Consider the following 17020-nt stretch of genomic DNA (forward strand, 5'->3'; position numbering starts at 1 on the left):
AGCTCTCTCCTTCCCTTTCTCGCGCCGTACCCGCCTTCCAGGCTGTTCTCTGTTCAGTTACTGCTTCTTGTCCCCTGTTCTCCATTGTCTCAAGTCCACCTTTTAATCTGCTGAAAACACAGCTGGGACCTTGCCACCTGCTCATGCTGTTAGAGACCGGCCAGCTTAAAGGCCCCTTTTTCTCTGAGGCCTTTTCTGTTCTCTCGCGTTTCCATGACGTCTGTTTCTCTTACAGTGCTTGTCCCACTGTCCAGCGACGAGTCTGCCCCCCTTTCCGGGCTGAGCGCAGCCGTGGCGGCAGGGATCGTAGTCGTCCACGTCTGTGTGCTCAGCAGCTGCACGGTGTCGTATCTGGAATGTTGTCAACCCCCAGTATGGTTTTGGATGAATGATTTAGGATGACGTCCTCTGCCTCCCACCGTAGGCAGCTGCAGCGGGCTCTTTGCGGGGGCTCATCACGGCGTGCCTTTCCTGCCTCTCCTTTCCTTCAGTCACTTCCCACAGCTGGAAATAGTGTGCCCCCCCCCCCCCCCCCCCCCCCCGCTCCCAGCCAGCTGTCCTGCCTCTTCCGCGGACGCCTCTGTAGCTTCTCGTGGAAATTGGCGCTCTTTCCTGTATCTGGAAGCATTCTCTCTGTAAACCGTTGAGGCCTTGTCTTGCCCTCCCTCCGTACTGTCAGCTTCAGTCCGAGGTGTTTGTCTGCAGGTAAATGTAACTCCCTGGGGCAGGGACTCTGCCTTACTCATCACTCAACCCTCTGTGGTAATAGTAAGCACTTTGCACGTGGCTGGCTGCTCTATTAATTGGACAGATGAGCCGAGCAAGCCACTTAAGCAGCAGTTCTTAGACAGTGGCGGGCACGACAACCTGTAGGGGCCCCTGAGCATTGCAGACCGCGGGGCGCGTTCAGGAACCCAGGGCGCTGCAGGGAGCACGCTTGGCAAAACGCTGCTAGGATGTCATTGTTTTACTTGAGCTGCTTTCCTCCCCCAACCACCCACTGCCTGTATAGCCTGAGCGCTGAGCGGTCCCCAGTCACCCACTGCTGCGACTGTGTTGTGTAAAGCCTGGCTTCGCGGGCTTCCACCGGTCTGTCAGCCCGCACCGACTGGGCTTCTCCTGACTCCTCTGCCGTGTGGGGCAGCGCGCACGCGTGTCCGTGGTGTGTGTTCTGGCGAAGAGGAGGAGCTGTTCCGGGTAGGACTCTGCCTTCCAGTGATGCAGTCAGACCCTAGACAGGATCATGTTTTCACAATGGCCGTAGCGTAGTGAAATGATTCCATTAATGTCATATCATGTTCTAGAATGTTCTGTGATACGATAAGATTAAGGAAATGTCATATCATGCTCTAGAATATTCTGTGACATGATAAGATTAAGGAAATATCATATCGTGTTCTAGAATATTCTGGGACACGATAAGATCAAGGATTGAGATGTGGAAGGCACTGTGTCTGTTGGAGTTAAAATCTTGCACAGACTGCCTGACACAGCGCATACTAATTTATAATCAGGTTTCACAGTGCGCACCAGTGTCCCCAGGGTAGCCTCCCTGTGTGGCGTGCTCTCCATTTCCTCAAATACATCCGTGTCAGTCCATGCAGCGGCATTGCACCCTCGCAGCACCGCGGAGTAGGGGATGCCTGGAAGCAGAGTGGACGGTCTACTTCTAGGCGTGATGGTGGAGAAGTTCACTTGTCTTTAGTGATTCTTTTCAAAATAAGGAAACAAAAGATCAGTGTTCAAGGACCAAAGGAGTCAAGTGGTCATGGTGGTGGCTTTATGTGGAAATGTGCTGTTAGGTGTAACCATCACTAGTATTCCTTTTTCAGGAACTTTCTGGTGTTGGGCAGGTGTTCGCCCCTCCCGCCCCCCAGGTGTGATCACTAAACGGATGAAGAATTAGACTGTTGACACCCCTGCCCTCCAGTAACTTGCACGTAATTGCCGCCTCCTGGGGGCTGCTTTTTAAAAGACTTCCGAGGTGAAACATAGGTTATTTCTAATAGAGCACAGTTCTTCTGGCCTATAGGGTGGGTTTTTTTGAAATACATGTTTTGAGAAGTTGGCTTCTTAGGCTAGACTCGGAGAAATCCTCAGGCGTTAAAGAGTAGTTAGAAGGCATGTGGCCTTTCCTTAACTTCAAAATTTAGAACTGTTGCGTCACATAGAAGATGACACTGATGCTTGATGTCTGTTGAAAGCTGCAGTTGATTCTAAAACTTAACGTAATTTCAGAAATGTAAACTATGAAAAAAATGTACCTTTCGGAATGGTGGCACGTGTAGATTGTTGTCCGTTGGCAGGAAGTAGTGAAAGGTCCCAAAGAGGTTTCTAAAAGTGTGCAGTCCTAACTGTCTTTGGGTATTTTTGGAAGTGTCTTCTTCACCCGTGGAGTTCATCCATTATGAATTCATTTAGTGCACATTTACATGCATTCATGCAAAGCCATTTTCAGACTTCAGTTAAGGTTGTCAGTGGAGGAGATCAGGCGATGGGTGATTGTTTTGTTATTTTATTTTTTTAATGTTTATTCATTTTTTGGGAGAGAGAGACAGAGCATGAGCAGGGAAGGGGCAGAGAGAGAGAGGGAGACACAGAATCCGAAGCAGGCTCCAGGCTCTGAGCTGTCAGTACGGAGCCCAGTGTGGGGCTTGAACTCACAAACTGCGAGATCATGACCTGAGCCGAAGTCACATGCTTAACCGGCTGAGCCACCCAGGCGCCCCGAGGAGACGGGTAATTGTAAGGAGCACCTCTGAAGTGTGCTTTTATGTAGAGGATTAATTCTAGTGTAGTTTATATTTTCTGAATTATTAAATTACACCAGTTAGAGAAGTCATAAATACAGCAATGACTTCAAGTCCCTAAGTTAGTTGTCTTGATTTTTTTTTTTTTTTAATTAAGTTGTCCAAAATACATATACCCCAGAAAGCAAGCCAATGAAGTCATATTTCACTGAGGGGTGTTTTTAGACAGGTAAAATATTACTTGCTTTCTATTATAATCTCATTTAAATTTCTGCCTTCTGGAAGTCTCCCGTGGCTACCCTGAAAGTGGAAAATAAATACAGGCTTCTGTTTTTCATATCTCTAAATTAAATAAAATTTCATAGTTATTTATTTTCAGCAGATTTTTTGGCACAGAAATAAAATGTCATAGCTTTGTTAATTAGAAGAAGACTTTAAGGGTTCAGTTTCAAAAAGAAAATGATTTTTGAGACGTCTGTAAGCCGTGTTCTCAACTAATGGGATATTCGCTGATCCTTGTCTTTCTAAACAGGACAAGAATATCAGAGAATTGAGTTTGGTGTTAATGAAGTAATTGAACCTAACGACACTTTGCCGAGAACTCCCAACTACAGTATTTCAAGCACATTGAATCCTCAGGCCCCTGAATTTATCCTCAGTTGCACAACTTCCAAAAAGATCCCTGATGACGTAGATAAAGAAGCGGCCTACAGCTCCGTGGACTGCCAGTACCCAGGCTCTGCCCTTGCTCTGGACGGCAGCTCTAGCGTGGAGGTGGAAGTTCTAGAAAACGACGGTGTCGCGGGTGGTCTCGGACAGAGGGAGCGTAAAAAGAAGAAAAAACGTCCACCAGGATATTACAGTTACTTGAAAGATGGCGGTGAGGGGAGTATTCCCACAGACGCCCTGGTCAATGGCCACGCCAACCCAGCGGTCCCGAACAGCGTAGGCTCAGAGGATGTGGAGTTAGCGGGCGCGGCGCCCCCATCGGGGACACCCAGGACTTGCGGCAGCCCTCGGGGTTCCACGGACTTCGTCGGCGACGCTGTGTCCGGCGGGCCTTTCCCTGGAGCCCTCGACGGCGATGCGAGGACTGCAGGGCAGCCCGGGAGCTGCCACGGGGCTGACTTGGAACAGTCCTGCCTCCCCGCAGAGGCCGGCAGGGACAGCCTGTTGAGGACAGCGGTGGCTCAGCCTTACACGGGGACTCACACTACTGAAAACCTTGCCGTTGCTAATGGACAAATACTTGAATCCTCGGGCGAGGGCTCAGCTGCCAATGGGGTCGAGTTGCACACTGTGGAAAGCCCGGACTCGGACGCTGCTAAAGCCGAGAGCGCCGCCCCTGCTGCCGATTCCCCGGCCTCTGTGGCGGGCACCGCTCCCGCCAGCCAGCCTAAGTCGTGGGCCAGTCTTTTTCATGATTCTAAGCCCTCTTCCTCCTCGCCCGTGGCTTCCGTGGAAACTAAGTATTCCCCTCCCGCCACGTCCCCCCTGGTCTCTGAAAAGCAGGTCGAAGTCAAAGAAGGGCTTGTTCCAGTTTCAGAGGATCCCGTAGCCATAAAGATTGCAGGTATAGTTCAAAAGACGCAGGTGGAGAGTGGAGATGGGAGCAGGGCTCCTTCGCTCCGGGTGAGGAACTTTGAGGCTGTCTGGGCTGACGGTCACCCGCGGCAGCAGGCCCTGACCTGTGTGTTACTAGGAATTTCTCGAGAATGGCCGTGCCTTAATTGTTACCTATCTAGACGTAAAAGGATATCTAAGCACAATGCCGGGGCGGGGGGGGGGGGTGGGGGGTGGGGGGGTGCTCATACCTTTGTGTTAAGTGAACAGTCCGTGTCTGTTACCAGTCCTTTTCTGCTGACGGGTTACATTTCCACTTTCTTGCCTTTTGGTCCAGTAATTCTCCATCGTGTGAGTGAATGGACGTGTACGTGTGTCACAGCTCTTGCACACCTTTGCTGTGGAATCCTGGATGTGGACTGAACTTTGCACTGTTTCTGTTCTGTTCTTTCTTAGGATATTAGAAAGCATTTGGGGTTTTTTCTTTCTTTAAATTTTTTTAATGTTTATTATTTTTGAGAGAGGGAGAGAGACAGAGCGCGAGGGGGGTGGGGGGCAGAGAGAGACAGACAGACAGACAGACAGACAGACATAGAATCCGAAGCAGGCTCCAGGCTCTGAGCTGTCAGCACAGAGCCTGACATGGGGGTTGAACCCACGAACGAACTGCGAGATCACGACCTGAGCCAAAGTCGGCTGCGTAACTGCCTGAGCCGCCCAGGCACCCTGGCGGGGGTGGTTTCCTTTTGTCGTCTGTTTTGCATTGAGGACATGGATTTTAGTTCGTTGTAGCTCATGAGGGTCAGCTCTTGACAGGAAAAGAAAAACCGCAGTAATTTGGGACAAAGTTGATGGTTGTTTTTTTGAGGGTTCAGGCTCAAAGGGCGAATTTGCTAAGAATCAGAAATGCAGGGGCTGTCTGTGTTTATACAAAGCCAAGAAGCCAACGTATTTCTTCAGGTTTCTCTGTCCTGAGAAGTTCAGTCGCCATCTCTTCAGGTTCTCGTCCCGCTAGCGGAGTTAAAAAAGGCTGTCTCGGGGCGCCCGGGTGGCTCAGTCAGTTGAGCATCGGACTTCGGCTCAGGTCATGATCTCGCGGTTTGTGAGTTCGAGCCCCGCGTCAGGCTCTGCTGACAGCTTGGAGCCTGGAGCCTGGAGCCTGCTTCGGATTCTGTGTCTCCCTCTGTCTCTGCTTCTCTCCCACTTGCGCTCTGTCTCTCTCTGTCTCTCAAAAATGAATAAACTTAAAAAAATAAAGATACTTTATTATTTTGAGACTTTTTATTGAGTCTGAGAAATAGAGACTTAGAAATTGCTGCTTAGAAATATAGAAAGTAGTTTTGAGTATTGCTTCCTGTAAAACAGAGCAGCGGTAGCAGCGACACTAAACTCCTGGGACCACACACAGCTTAGGCAAAGTGGTATTGTTTGCAGTTTCTTCCTCTTTGTTATAGGCTCCTGTGTAGACGTTTGCTTTGTAAGACGGTGAAATAAATTCAGTTTGTTACGAGTAAGATCACTGCCACAGACTTCGCTCGAATGGGCAGGTTTTTAAGCGTAGGCCCACTTATTTTAAGCAGCATTTAACCGAGAGAGACTCTAGTTCCATTAAAAGATCTGTTGACGATGGTTATCCCAGAGTTAGAATTAGCATTAGCATCTAACTGGTTCTACTAAGAGAGTAATTTTTATGTTGATTATTGTATTTATTAACCTTTGATCAACAGGGAGAGGGAAATAGTTCAGATATGAAGTTTTTTCTGTTTTGAATTCTTAGAATAATATCAGTATCCACATTTGATTTTTTTTTTTTTTTTTTTTAATCCCAAGTTCATTTAGTTTGGATGTCCACGTTTCTGGATCCTCTGCCCTGTCATTAAGTCTGTGGTTAATAAATGCCAACTAATTTTTGTGTAACCACCAATGAGATACAAATTAGGAAGATAAACCAACTGTAAACAATAAGAACACCACATAAGGCATTTTGACCCGAAATACAGCCAGCTCTCGACTACTTGTACGTGTTGATCCGTTATGTTAGTGGGTTCTGCTCTCCCCTTCTTGGTGTAGGTTGTCCACGTTTTGTTGCGTTGGTGGGAACTCAAGTAGAAACTCTTACTCCAGGAGTTGGAAGGGAGGAGCGCTTGGGCTGACCCCCAGAGTGCTTTCCTCCAGCCCGCAGGGAGCAGGGGCCTGCATGGGCTTGGGGGGGGGGGTCTGTGGCAGTACCTGCTTGTTGCCATCTGAGAGGGGATATTTGCCACTTTTCAGTAGTAACAGCTGAACCAGGAGGTGAGGAAAAGAAACTTGAAAATCTTAGCTTGTTTTTGAAAGTGGTTACCAAGCCGCAGACCTGTCCACGTTTAAGAGTGAGTGTGGGGGACACACGGGTAGTACAGGGATTCCCTGTGTGTTGTGACGAATGTTTAACTTTTCTGGGCTTTTGCTAAGAAACATTTATCATATCCGATGCTTTTGAGTCACAAACAGAGCTGTTTTGTATTTTATGTTCGGCTTTTAAAATCGTGCATCGGTGTGTCTTGTCTCAGAGGAGTGTAAATAATGGTGGGCAAGGAGAGGGACTAGCCTGAAACCCAAATAAAATGAATTAAAATTCCAGGGGGAAAGAGCGAAGTAAACTGAGGTCCTTGACAGCTGTAAAAATACACCTGTCTGGTGAAGAAATTGAAGTCCCTAATGCTACCGTTTATTATGAGTTTTAGTCAAAACCTATTAATGTATGGAATCGCACAGTGGTTTTATACCTAAAATTTGTTCCTGGAGATAGCAGCAGAATCATTACAAGTTGGATCTGCTCAGAAAAATGAATTCCTGTGTCCGTATTTATTTCAAATATGTAAACAAGTACATACCTTGTGATCGATCATTTTGGTGGCTTATTATAAGGCAGATTTATTTATACTTCTCTTTTCCTAGGGGAATGATTTCTTAAATATTTTCTATTTCCTCTTCAGCTTTTCCAGAGCAGCGGAGGTAGTGATAATGTAGCGTAATGTAGCTGAAAAGGTACCAGCACCGGTTTGTAGGAGTCATGCTTGTGGATGGAGCGTCCGGTCCCTGTCTGATTCACTGTGTTTATGGTCCTGCTGGTATTTGGGCCGCGTCTCTCTCTTACGGAACTCAATCGAGACCCCCCTCCACTTACTTCCAGAGCGTGTGTGGGTCTGTGCGGCCAGCGGATAGTGGTACGTTTTGGTCACTTTGCTGTCCTGCTCCTGATTTGGTAACCCAAGAGAGCTTGTGTCCTTCCAAAGTGATGCGATGAGGGAAAGGGAAACACTTACCGGATGCTCTGGGCAGTTGAGGAAGGTGACAGAAAAAGCAGGTCAGCATCAGAATGTTGGTTTCAGGCCGGTTGCTGGGCCTTAAGAATCCAGGAAAGTTCTCTGCCCTGCATTTTCACAGATTTTAAAAGGTACCGTGACCTCTAAATCCTAGTTGTAGGAAAACAAAATTTGATGCCTAAAATACATACAAAAATAATCCTGCTTTATACTGACTTAAAAGTTCACAGTGCAAGTGTTGCCTCCGGGTTTGTAAATCATTTCATTGGAATGATTTGTGGCAGTTTACGTGAGCCGCCGTGTATGACTTCAAATACAAGAAAGGCCGTTAACCACTCAGTTTTTCCGTGTGTCAGCAGATTTCATAAGAAAGTTAATTTTAATTCAGCCATTTAATGTTTAAGCTGGTACAGAAGCGAAGGCACTTCGGACCTTGTATGTGGTATGGATCATTCTGGCATTCTGTGCCATTCCGGTCAACGCTGCGTGGGGCAGTCCCCCAGCCCGGTGCGAAGGGTGGATCGAGGAGGCCAGCTTCCTACAGCCGCTGTCTGGGTGGATCTGAGTAGTAAATTACACTGACAATAATGAACTGGAAGGACGGCTTCCAGGGAGGTTTGTTGTTCCAGTTAACTTGTGATTATTTGCCTTAAAAGGTGAAATAGAGAACCAACAGTGATGACTTTGAGTTCACAGGTCCCACTTCAAGTTCCAGCCTTAGGAAGTACCCTGCCTTTTGTCCTTTGGCTCCGCCCTTCCTGGTTTTAATTCTTTTGACCTCAGAAATTGTTAGAGTGCTTATTGGACTTCAGGATAGGAATACAATAGCGAATGGAATTGGTGATGTTATAAAAGAAACTGAACTAAATGCAGCCGACAGTTAGGCCAAAGCCAGATTCCTACTGGCTTGTCTGCAAGTCAAGAAGAATTGACTTGAGTTACAAGTGGCAGGATTCAGCAATAATGACAGGTGACCCTTGATAGGAATTAGGATCTTTGCACGTGTGTGTCGCCGGGAGGGAGAGCAGGAGCGCGTCACAGGTGTCTGTCTGTGTTCCGCCCGGTTGTGGTCTTTGCGGCTGTTGAGGGGGGTGGGCCCAGTGGCAGGTGCTGCAGAACCAAACCTTTACATCGTTTGGATGTGTGTTTCTTAAGAGAAGATGAGAAGAAATTTCATCTTTTTTTTTAAGTGTATTCATTTTGAGAGAGAAAGAGAGTGAGTGGGGGAGGGGCAGAGAGAGGAGGAGAGAAAGAGAATCCCAAGCAGGCCCCGCGCTGTCGGCTCAGAGCCTGATGCGGGGCTCGAACCCACAAAACGTGAAACCACAACCTGAGCCGAGACCAAGAGTTGGACATTTAGCCCACCTAGCCGCCCAGGCGCCCCGAGGAGATATTTAATTTTAATTTTTTTACAGACTTTCATTTCTTTTTAAATGGAACTTGATGTATATTCACAAAATGTCCAAAACTTAATTTTAAGTAATTTAACTTGCAGTACGAGCAGGGGAGGGGCAGAGAGAGAGGGAGACCCAGAATCGGGAGCAGGCTCCAGGCTCCATGCTCCAAGCTCCAAGCTCCAAGCTGTCAGCACAGAGCCCGACGTGGGGCTCGAACCCACGAACAGTGAGAACATGACCCGAGCCGAAGTCGGACGCTTAACCCACTAGCCACCCAGGAGCCCCACCGTTCTTTCTATTCTAATAAGGATTATCAGCGCCTGCCATCCTGCTAGGTGTCTCTGTAGACCCGTTGCGCTCTCGTGTGGGCACCTCTCATGGCCTTGCACGGTGCAGCCTGTCGACTCTGCCACAAGGGAGGCTGGAGTCTTCTGTTCCAGGCTGCGAAGTGAATGGAGCGCAGAGTCAGGGTTTGAACTCTGGTTGTCTGCTGGTTGTCTTCCTGGACTCGTGCCTTGAGTCTCCTTTGCAGGGGCGCCTGGAGGCTTTGTGAACGGTGTGATAGGATGACCCTCACACTCCACCAGGTCGTTTCTAACAAACTTGAGTGGAACCAACAACTTTAGTCTCCAGGTGTTTATTTCACCCCCACATTACCCTTAATAGTTACTTTCTGTATGCCACCTACTCTCTAGGTCAGTGAGTGACGATTGGCCTTGTCTTGAGCGTTGTCTGAAGAATAAGATACGAAAGGAACAGATGTCCGCTCTTATTAGCAGAAAGACAGCAATCGTCTGCAGAGAGGTGTGGGGCCTGAGGCCAGTAGGAGATGTGCTGGAATCAGTGGGGATGGCAAGATCAGGCCGGGACCGAGGAGGCCAGGAAGCTCTGGTACCCACACGGGAAGGACTCAGCAGAGCAGTTAGCGGCGTGACGGGGTTGTCTGATACTAGGTGGGGGTGATGGCGCCTCCTGCCATGGAGATACGCAGTGTGCCTTCAGGGAAGACGGCTTCCAGTCAGCCCGCCTTCGAGAGTGGTGTTTAGGCTCACTGGAAGATGCTAACGACAGAATGGTAACTTTATTTTAGCTTGGGTAAGACTTGCCACTGTAGAGAACATTCTAGAATAGCAGTGTCCTGATTAAGGAAAATCTGGAATGTCTGGAATGGTTTCTTCTCTGTATGTTCTACCATAAAAACCTTAATCTACAAATGTTTGAATATTGTACCAGAGGCTCTTGTAAAGAATGTTGAAGACTTGAAGCTAGTTCAGTACATCCCCTAGTAAATGTACTGAGTGTCTTTTTGTTCCAGATTACGTGCTTTGAGTTTTTGCCCTGTTCATTTTGTGGCTACATGGCTGTTTGGAATGTTGTGTTACTTGCAGTCATTGAGCAAACCACTAGGTGATGCTGAGAGACTTGAATTTGAGATTGTAGATGTCGAACAGTGAAACTGCTTTTTTTTTTTTTTTCCTCCCTTAAAAAGTAAGTGAACTGGGGCGCCTGGGTGGCTCAGTCGGTTAAGCGGCCGACTTCGGCTCAGGTCATGATCTCGCTGTCCGTGAGTTCGAGCCCCACGTCGGGTTCTGTGCTGGCAGCTCAGAGCCTGGAGCCTGTTTCAGATTCTGTATCTCCCTCTCTCTCTGACCCTCCCCCGTTCATGCTCTCTCTCTGTCTCAAAAATAAATAAACGTTAAAAAAAAAAAATTTAGTAAAAAAAATAAAAGTGAACTGAGAGCAATGGCCCGAAGCTGGCGTTGCTTCCAACGGGAAGGGTCGATGTAGAAACTAAAGGTTTCTGTCCAGCCAGTACCTGCTGCTTCCCAGATCAGTGTTGGAAAGAAGTCAGCTGATAGTCAACTTTAAATTGGGTCTATTCTCTGCCTGCACAGGGCTGGAGTGTTTCAGCCTGCAGGTATGCAGATTATTCTGGGCACCTGGCTCGGTTGCAAACATAAGCAGGGGAGGAGCAGAGAGTGAGGGAGGCACAGAATGGAAGCAGCCTCCAGGCTCCGAGCTGTCAGCACAGAGCCCGACCTGGGGCTCGAACTCGTGAACCTTGAGATCATGACCTGAGCCCAAGTGACCTGACGCTTCACTGACTGAGCCACCCAGGCGCCCCACACCTGTTTCCTTTTGAGCGTGGAGTTGATTTTTTTTTTTTATATTTAAGAAGATATTAATTCAAAGTACTTTTGACCGTCTGCAAACATGCTTTTGAGTCTGTTAAGGCAGTTAACATGGGAGGGAAATTTCAGATCTTCTGGTCCTTTGCTTTCCATTTTCCTTCCGTGTCTTGCTAAACAAGAATTACTGTCACTAAGCCACCTCCCTCTTCTGTCTTTGCCCCTCCCCCACCCTAGAAGCCACTCCTTCCTTGGAATCCTCAAAAGAAATTGAGGTTGGGTGAGTCGGTCCTTCCCTGGCTGCCTCCCTCCACAGTCCTGTGCGCCCCTCAGCACCCCAGTCCTGTCTCACTCCTCAGGCAGGCTTCAGGCCGCTCCGCTCTGGCTCTCCTTCCTGGGGGCCTAGAGCCTGCTTCCGCCTCCACTGTTAATTCAAACCCCCGCGTCCTTCTAGGTTCTTCTTGGGCTGCCTCTTACATGTGGGTGGTGCTTAGGGCTCCGCTCCTGACACATCACTCCTGCTGAGGATGTCTGGTGCCAGCTGCCAGCTGTGGGCCTGTGTGTGTGTGTGTGTGTGTGTGTGTGTGTGTGTGTGTGTGTAGATGTGGTACTTGCTGCTCTGTGGGTGTGAGTGCACTGCCGACTGGTGTAATCTGGGTACCTCGTTTCCACACCTCTGAAACTGAGCTTGTGACCTCATCGCTGTATGCAACAACAAGAAGCCTGCTCTGGGTGGGAGGCCCCATCGCCCCGGCCGGAGACCTTGCCGTGCCAGCTGCCATTTGCCGTCCTCGGCCCCCTGCCGCCTGACGGGTTGTCCAGTCTGTGGATCTGGCCGAGCATCCCGTCCGCCGACCCGCCTTCAGTTCAGCCTGCCCCGTTGTCCCCTTTTCGCTGGTCTACAAGCTCTCCTGCAGCAGGGCCACCTCTCAGCCACCTCTGTGCTTCCAGGACCCGGTGCCCGGGCAGGGCTCAGCGAGCGGCAGCGTGTCGTTAGCAGAGGTCCTGGTGGTGAGAAGGCGGTTGATTCCCAGTCTTCTGGTTTGGCAGAAACAGCATTGTTGTTCGTAGATGTAAAGCTGCTGTGGCAGAGACTCACAGGGGTCGTGCCTCTGCTAGAGTGTTCATCTGGGACGGATGCCCATTTGGAAATGCACAGATTTTTAATGGAATAATTATGTTAAATAATTGCCGTTCTGGGGCACACGTTGACAAGTATGGACCGTCGTGATAATACGCCACAAACACAACGCACAGCTCTGTTTTAAGGAGGAGATCTTAAGCCTGTGGGGAAAGTGAGCCCTGAAACCTTTGTGTGAAAGGGTCGTGGCGTGGAGCCCGGTACTTGCTGAGGGGCAGTGCGGACGCGGGTGACGCGTCAGCTCAGGCCACAGCCGTGCCGGCTCCCTAACCCTCTGGGCCTCTGTTCTCTCGCCTGTGACGTGAGCAGGATAGCGGTGGCCCCCTGACAGGGGTGTGAGCGCAGTAACGAACGGTACAGCTGAGCCCCGCGGCACAGTGTCTCGTCACACGCCCTGTCCCGTCTCTGCCGGGAGGCGTCACCTGTCGCGCGTAGCCCAGCTCTGTACCTGGCGCGGTCCTCACGGACGCCCAGCGCTGCACCCGTGGTAGGAGAGAGAGCGGAGAGCTGTGCCAGCCCAAACTAGTTGAACAGGTCCCAGCGGGTCTTCTGGAGCCTGCGATGCTTTACTTTTTGTAAATGGGAAAATCATTCACTGTGCTTTGTCAGTTAGAGGGAAGATCACGTTTACTGTCCCAGGAGGGAGGGGATAGGTGTGTGCGGACGTTAGAGCTGTGCAAATTAATTTCCTCATTTAAAGCTCAAGTCTGAGACCTGCCAGTCCAGCTGCGGTGTAGAATTAAAAAGCTTGCTTTTGTTGGATGCCTTGGATGGGTGCTGACATCACACGTACGCTCACTCCCTTTTTCTTTTCTGGGACACGATTTAAAAGGAAGCGGTGTGGCTGCAGATCGTGGCTTTTAGGCACCGGCTGTGCCGCGTAGCTCCCGAATGACAGAGGCCGGCCGGCGGGGGTTTAGAGACTCCGTCTCCTTCCTGGTGAAAGGGGGATGGTGGCGCTCCTCTGGATTGCTGAGGATTCAGTGCAGCCCCTTAGCGCTTGTACGTCATCGAGCGCTTGCCCGGGTAAAAGGTGTCCTCGACTCGTGGCTTCACTGGTACAAGATTCGTAACGGGACATGGGGAGGCTTTGTCTTGTTTTAAAACTTTACTGAAAAAAATTACTTCAGGCGTCTAATTGCACCACTCGAGCGTTCTGTGAAGATGGCAGTCCCGTCTGTCTGCCGACCATAGAGAAGACTGACGTCAGGGTGAATCTGCCGAGAGGTGTGTTTCTGCCTGGAGCCAGGGCGTTCCAGCACACGCCTTGTGTGAGGAGTAGAAGTGCGCTATGTGAGACCGCTGTCCCAGAAAGGAGTGTCGCCCCTCCCTGGACGGTGATGGGTCGCCCACCGTTGGGGTGCGTGGGGTGCCGTGGCAGTTGCCGGGGCTTCCCCCGGACGAGGCTCCCGTCTGCCCTCGAACTCCTCCGTAGCTGGCGTTCGAGGGACTGTGCTGTTGGCGGGGCCTGCCTCGCTGTCAGCGTGCGGGGAGGAGCCTGTGTGTCTCAGGTCTGTTCGCTGTAACCCATGTAGTTCAGCCGTTTCTGTTTCTTGTTACAGTAGTTCTCTGCTCCCTGGTTGGATCCCCACGGAAAGATAAACAAACCTAGTGTTTGGGGGGAGAGTATTTTTAAAAATTTTAAATCGTTGGTTATTGCACACGATATTGGGCCCCGTGAAGCTTCAACACAGTGTGCCTTTTCCTTGGATGTGTACTTTCTTGAGGGGGATTTTAACGCTCCTCCAGAGTGTGGGAATTTCGTTCACTGTTATTTACTGGATGTCGTTAACTTCTTAAATATGCTTCTTCACTCTTTCAGAGTTACTGGAGAATGTGACCCTAATACATAAACCAGTGTCATTGCAACCCCGGGGGCTGATCAATAAAGGAAACTGGTGCTACATTAATGCTGTATCCTTCTCACATGCCGTCTCCAAGGCCCGCGGACCACGGCGTTCTCTTCCTCCGGTGCATTTGACTTAGTTCAGCTGCCATGGGGCTTCTGCCTTAAACTTTGAATCCGAAAACTGGGTTCCTTACTTAGTGTGCCTACCTTGCTTAAAAGATAGAGTTCTTCCTGCCCCCCAAAAAGATGATCTGTTGACCGGTGAGTGACAGAATGAGGCCAATTTTATTTTCATTAGCATGGCCTCGAGTAATAGGGTAGCGTGTCCACTGACAGCTGGAAACGTTGTAATTGCTACATCTTGGTCGAATCGAGTTTTTGTATGTAAACTGCTGACTGCAGAGTAAGGCCTTACATGGAAATCGCAAGGCAGTTGTCCTTACGGTTATTTGGTCGATTCCTTGAAAGTTTACATACGTAAGTCTTCCAGTGTCCTTGGCTTAGTTTTACATGCTTTGCGTTTAATGTGCCTTTCAGAAGTTTGGAGTGTCTGTTTCATTTCCTTTACGCTTCCTTACTGCCACTCCTTAGACGCTGCAGGCACTGGTCGCCTGCCCTCCAATGTATCACCTGATGAAGTTCATCCCTCTGTATTCGAAAGTGCAAAGGCCTTGTACGTCGACACCCATGATAGATAGCTTGTAAGTAAGGTGCCTCCAGATGTGTCCAGGGGCTGGGTCGTTTCGCCTCTGATAATTCACATTCAAATAGTTTAGCGACGTTCTTACTTTCTTGCAGACGAGTCCTTTAATTTTTTAATTTTTTAAAATTCACTGTTTGTGTTTTTATGTGGAAGCTAACCAGAAATGCAATTGGAGCACTGCCTGTGTTCCTCAGATTTGTTTATGTCAGTTTAGTGCTTGCCAGTGTGTGTCCCTGAAGATCTTCCGGAAGTTACGTAGAAAAGGTGGAAGAACCACTCACCGCTCTGGCATCGGTTGCCAAAAACTTGCCACCTTCATACTGACTGATATTCTGAGTAGCCATCGAGAGTCTCTAGTGAAAGGATGTCTTTTACAAAAATGTACTAAACTTTTTCTCCCCCGTGTTTAGTGTTCGGCTAATGAATGAGTTTACTAATATGCCAGTACCTCCAAAACCCAGACAAGGTGAGTAGCGGTGAGGCCTCCTGATGCCATTGTGTATGGACGGCTGGGGAGGCAGGTGGCTAAATTTCATACGTTCGGTCTTGTCGCGAAGAAAAGGTTTTTAAAATAACTGGTGCTACACCTGTGCTGTTCTCAGCGTCCCGGGGGGCGGGGCGGGGAGGGGGCGGGGCTGTGCGGGGGCGGGGTGCCCCGGTGATGTTGCCTTTCATCGTGTTAAGACTCTGTTTCCGTGACGAGAATCTGTGTCCTGTTCCGTTGCAGCTCTTGGGGATAAAATCGTGAGGGATATCCGCCCTGGAGCTGCTTTTGAACCTACGTACATTTACAGACTCCTGACGGTGATCAAGTCGAGCCTGTCTGAAAAGGTTTGGCCCTGCTCGCGCGTAGCTCCGGTCCCTGCTTGTTCAGTGCTCGCCCTGCACTTGAATTGCTGCCATTTGGTGGGTGTTCGGTAGATCTGGGCTTGTTGTGGAGTCAGTTGCTTGAATGAAATTTAAAAATACGACGATCGTCCTCGTAACCAGAGGCAGGGCGTGCATCACTTACTGGGCACCGAGCACCCTTGTAAGTTTTTTCCGTACCTTAGCCGACCTCGCCCCCTGCGGTCCTCTCGTTGTTACATTTGAGAAAAGGGCGATCCTTTTCCAAGGCCACATAGCTCGTAAATGCAGCGCCTGGCATCACGGCCAGCTCCTTGACCGCTGCACGGCCTTTCACGTGGAGCGTGGTCCTGGGGCCAGGAACCGTGGCGGCATTCGGGAGAGCTGCGTCTCCGTCACACTCACACGGCTCCTTGACTCTTAGCTGCATCTTTTGTCACACACTTTGCTACTAAAGGCGTGGGACCAGGGGCCAAGGGGGTCTCGCGTAGGGCGCCGACAGCTGTCGAGAGTGAATTGCATACCCTTTCTGCAAAGTTAACTGGAGCCTTTCTTTCCTCCCTGACAGTCTGTGATGAGTCCATACGAGCAATTGAAATGATACTTATGGGAATTATTTAGAGAGAAAAACCATCCCCCCCAAAATTCCATTAAAGCTAAGTAAAGTGTGTTGAAGCGCCATTGTTTTGCGGAGGGTGAGTGGCCGGGGTGGCGTAGGCGCGAACTGTGCCTCTCCGCGTTCAGTTGGAGATTGACGTTTCCGGGGTGGCGGGAATGTACAGAATGTTGGGAATGCAGAAGCAGATTACGCTGCACCCTCTGCCCGCAGACAGCTCACCGTCCAGTAGGGGAATTAGATGTTTAACCTAAGGAAACAGCAAAGAAGTCCTAAGATAGATGCAAATGCAGATGCTTGAGAAGCCGAGGCGGACCACCCGGTTCAGGTGGCGGTTCAGGTGGCGGCCCAGGAAAAGCAGTGAAGTTCAGGGGGCGTCCCGTGGCCAAGCCCCACTGACATCCGGCTCCGAGGTTATGTTCGTGGACGGAAGTGTCTTTTGAAGTTAGGTGCATCCTGGCTGTGTTGGGTCCCCTCAGGCTTGGTGGTCCGACGGAAGGGCTGTGAGTCACAGCCGTTATCGAAGGACTCAGAAGCCGTTATCCTCACAATCGGGTTAGGACAGCACGAGGACACAAGGCAAGACGAGACGTCCGGTGTGCGGGAAACCTGGAGACTCGCGTCCTGGTGCGTCACAGAGAGCGCGCTTCGTTCCTCGGCGTCAGAGTGCGACAGCACGTGGAAAGATGCCGTCTGCTAGGGAAGCACATTGGAGACTCCG

The 17020-nt window shown here is 49.8% G+C and overlaps 1 protein-coding gene across 1 annotated transcript in view; it reads left to right on the top strand.

Annotated features, from left to right (window-relative positions):
• USP10 (ubiquitin specific peptidase 10) overlaps positions 1 to 17020 on the top strand; it is a 69095-nt gene that overhangs the window by 37707 nt on the left and 14368 nt on the right. The window contains exons 4-8 of the mRNA XM_023245536.2: positions 3283 to 4323; positions 14108 to 14199; positions 14726 to 14835; positions 15248 to 15303; positions 15565 to 15668. Of these exons, the coding sequence (XP_023101304.2) occupies positions 3283 to 4323; positions 14108 to 14199; positions 14726 to 14835; positions 15248 to 15303; positions 15565 to 15668 (1403 nt within the window). The remainder of the gene's footprint in view (positions 1 to 3282; positions 4324 to 14107; positions 14200 to 14725; positions 14836 to 15247; positions 15304 to 15564; positions 15669 to 17020) is intronic.

This window comes from Felis catus, chromosome E2 (assembly GCF_018350175.1).
Source record: "Felis catus isolate Fca126 chromosome E2, F.catus_Fca126_mat1.0, whole genome shotgun sequence".
Classification (NCBI taxonomy): domain Eukaryota; kingdom Metazoa; phylum Chordata; class Mammalia; order Carnivora; family Felidae; genus Felis; species Felis catus.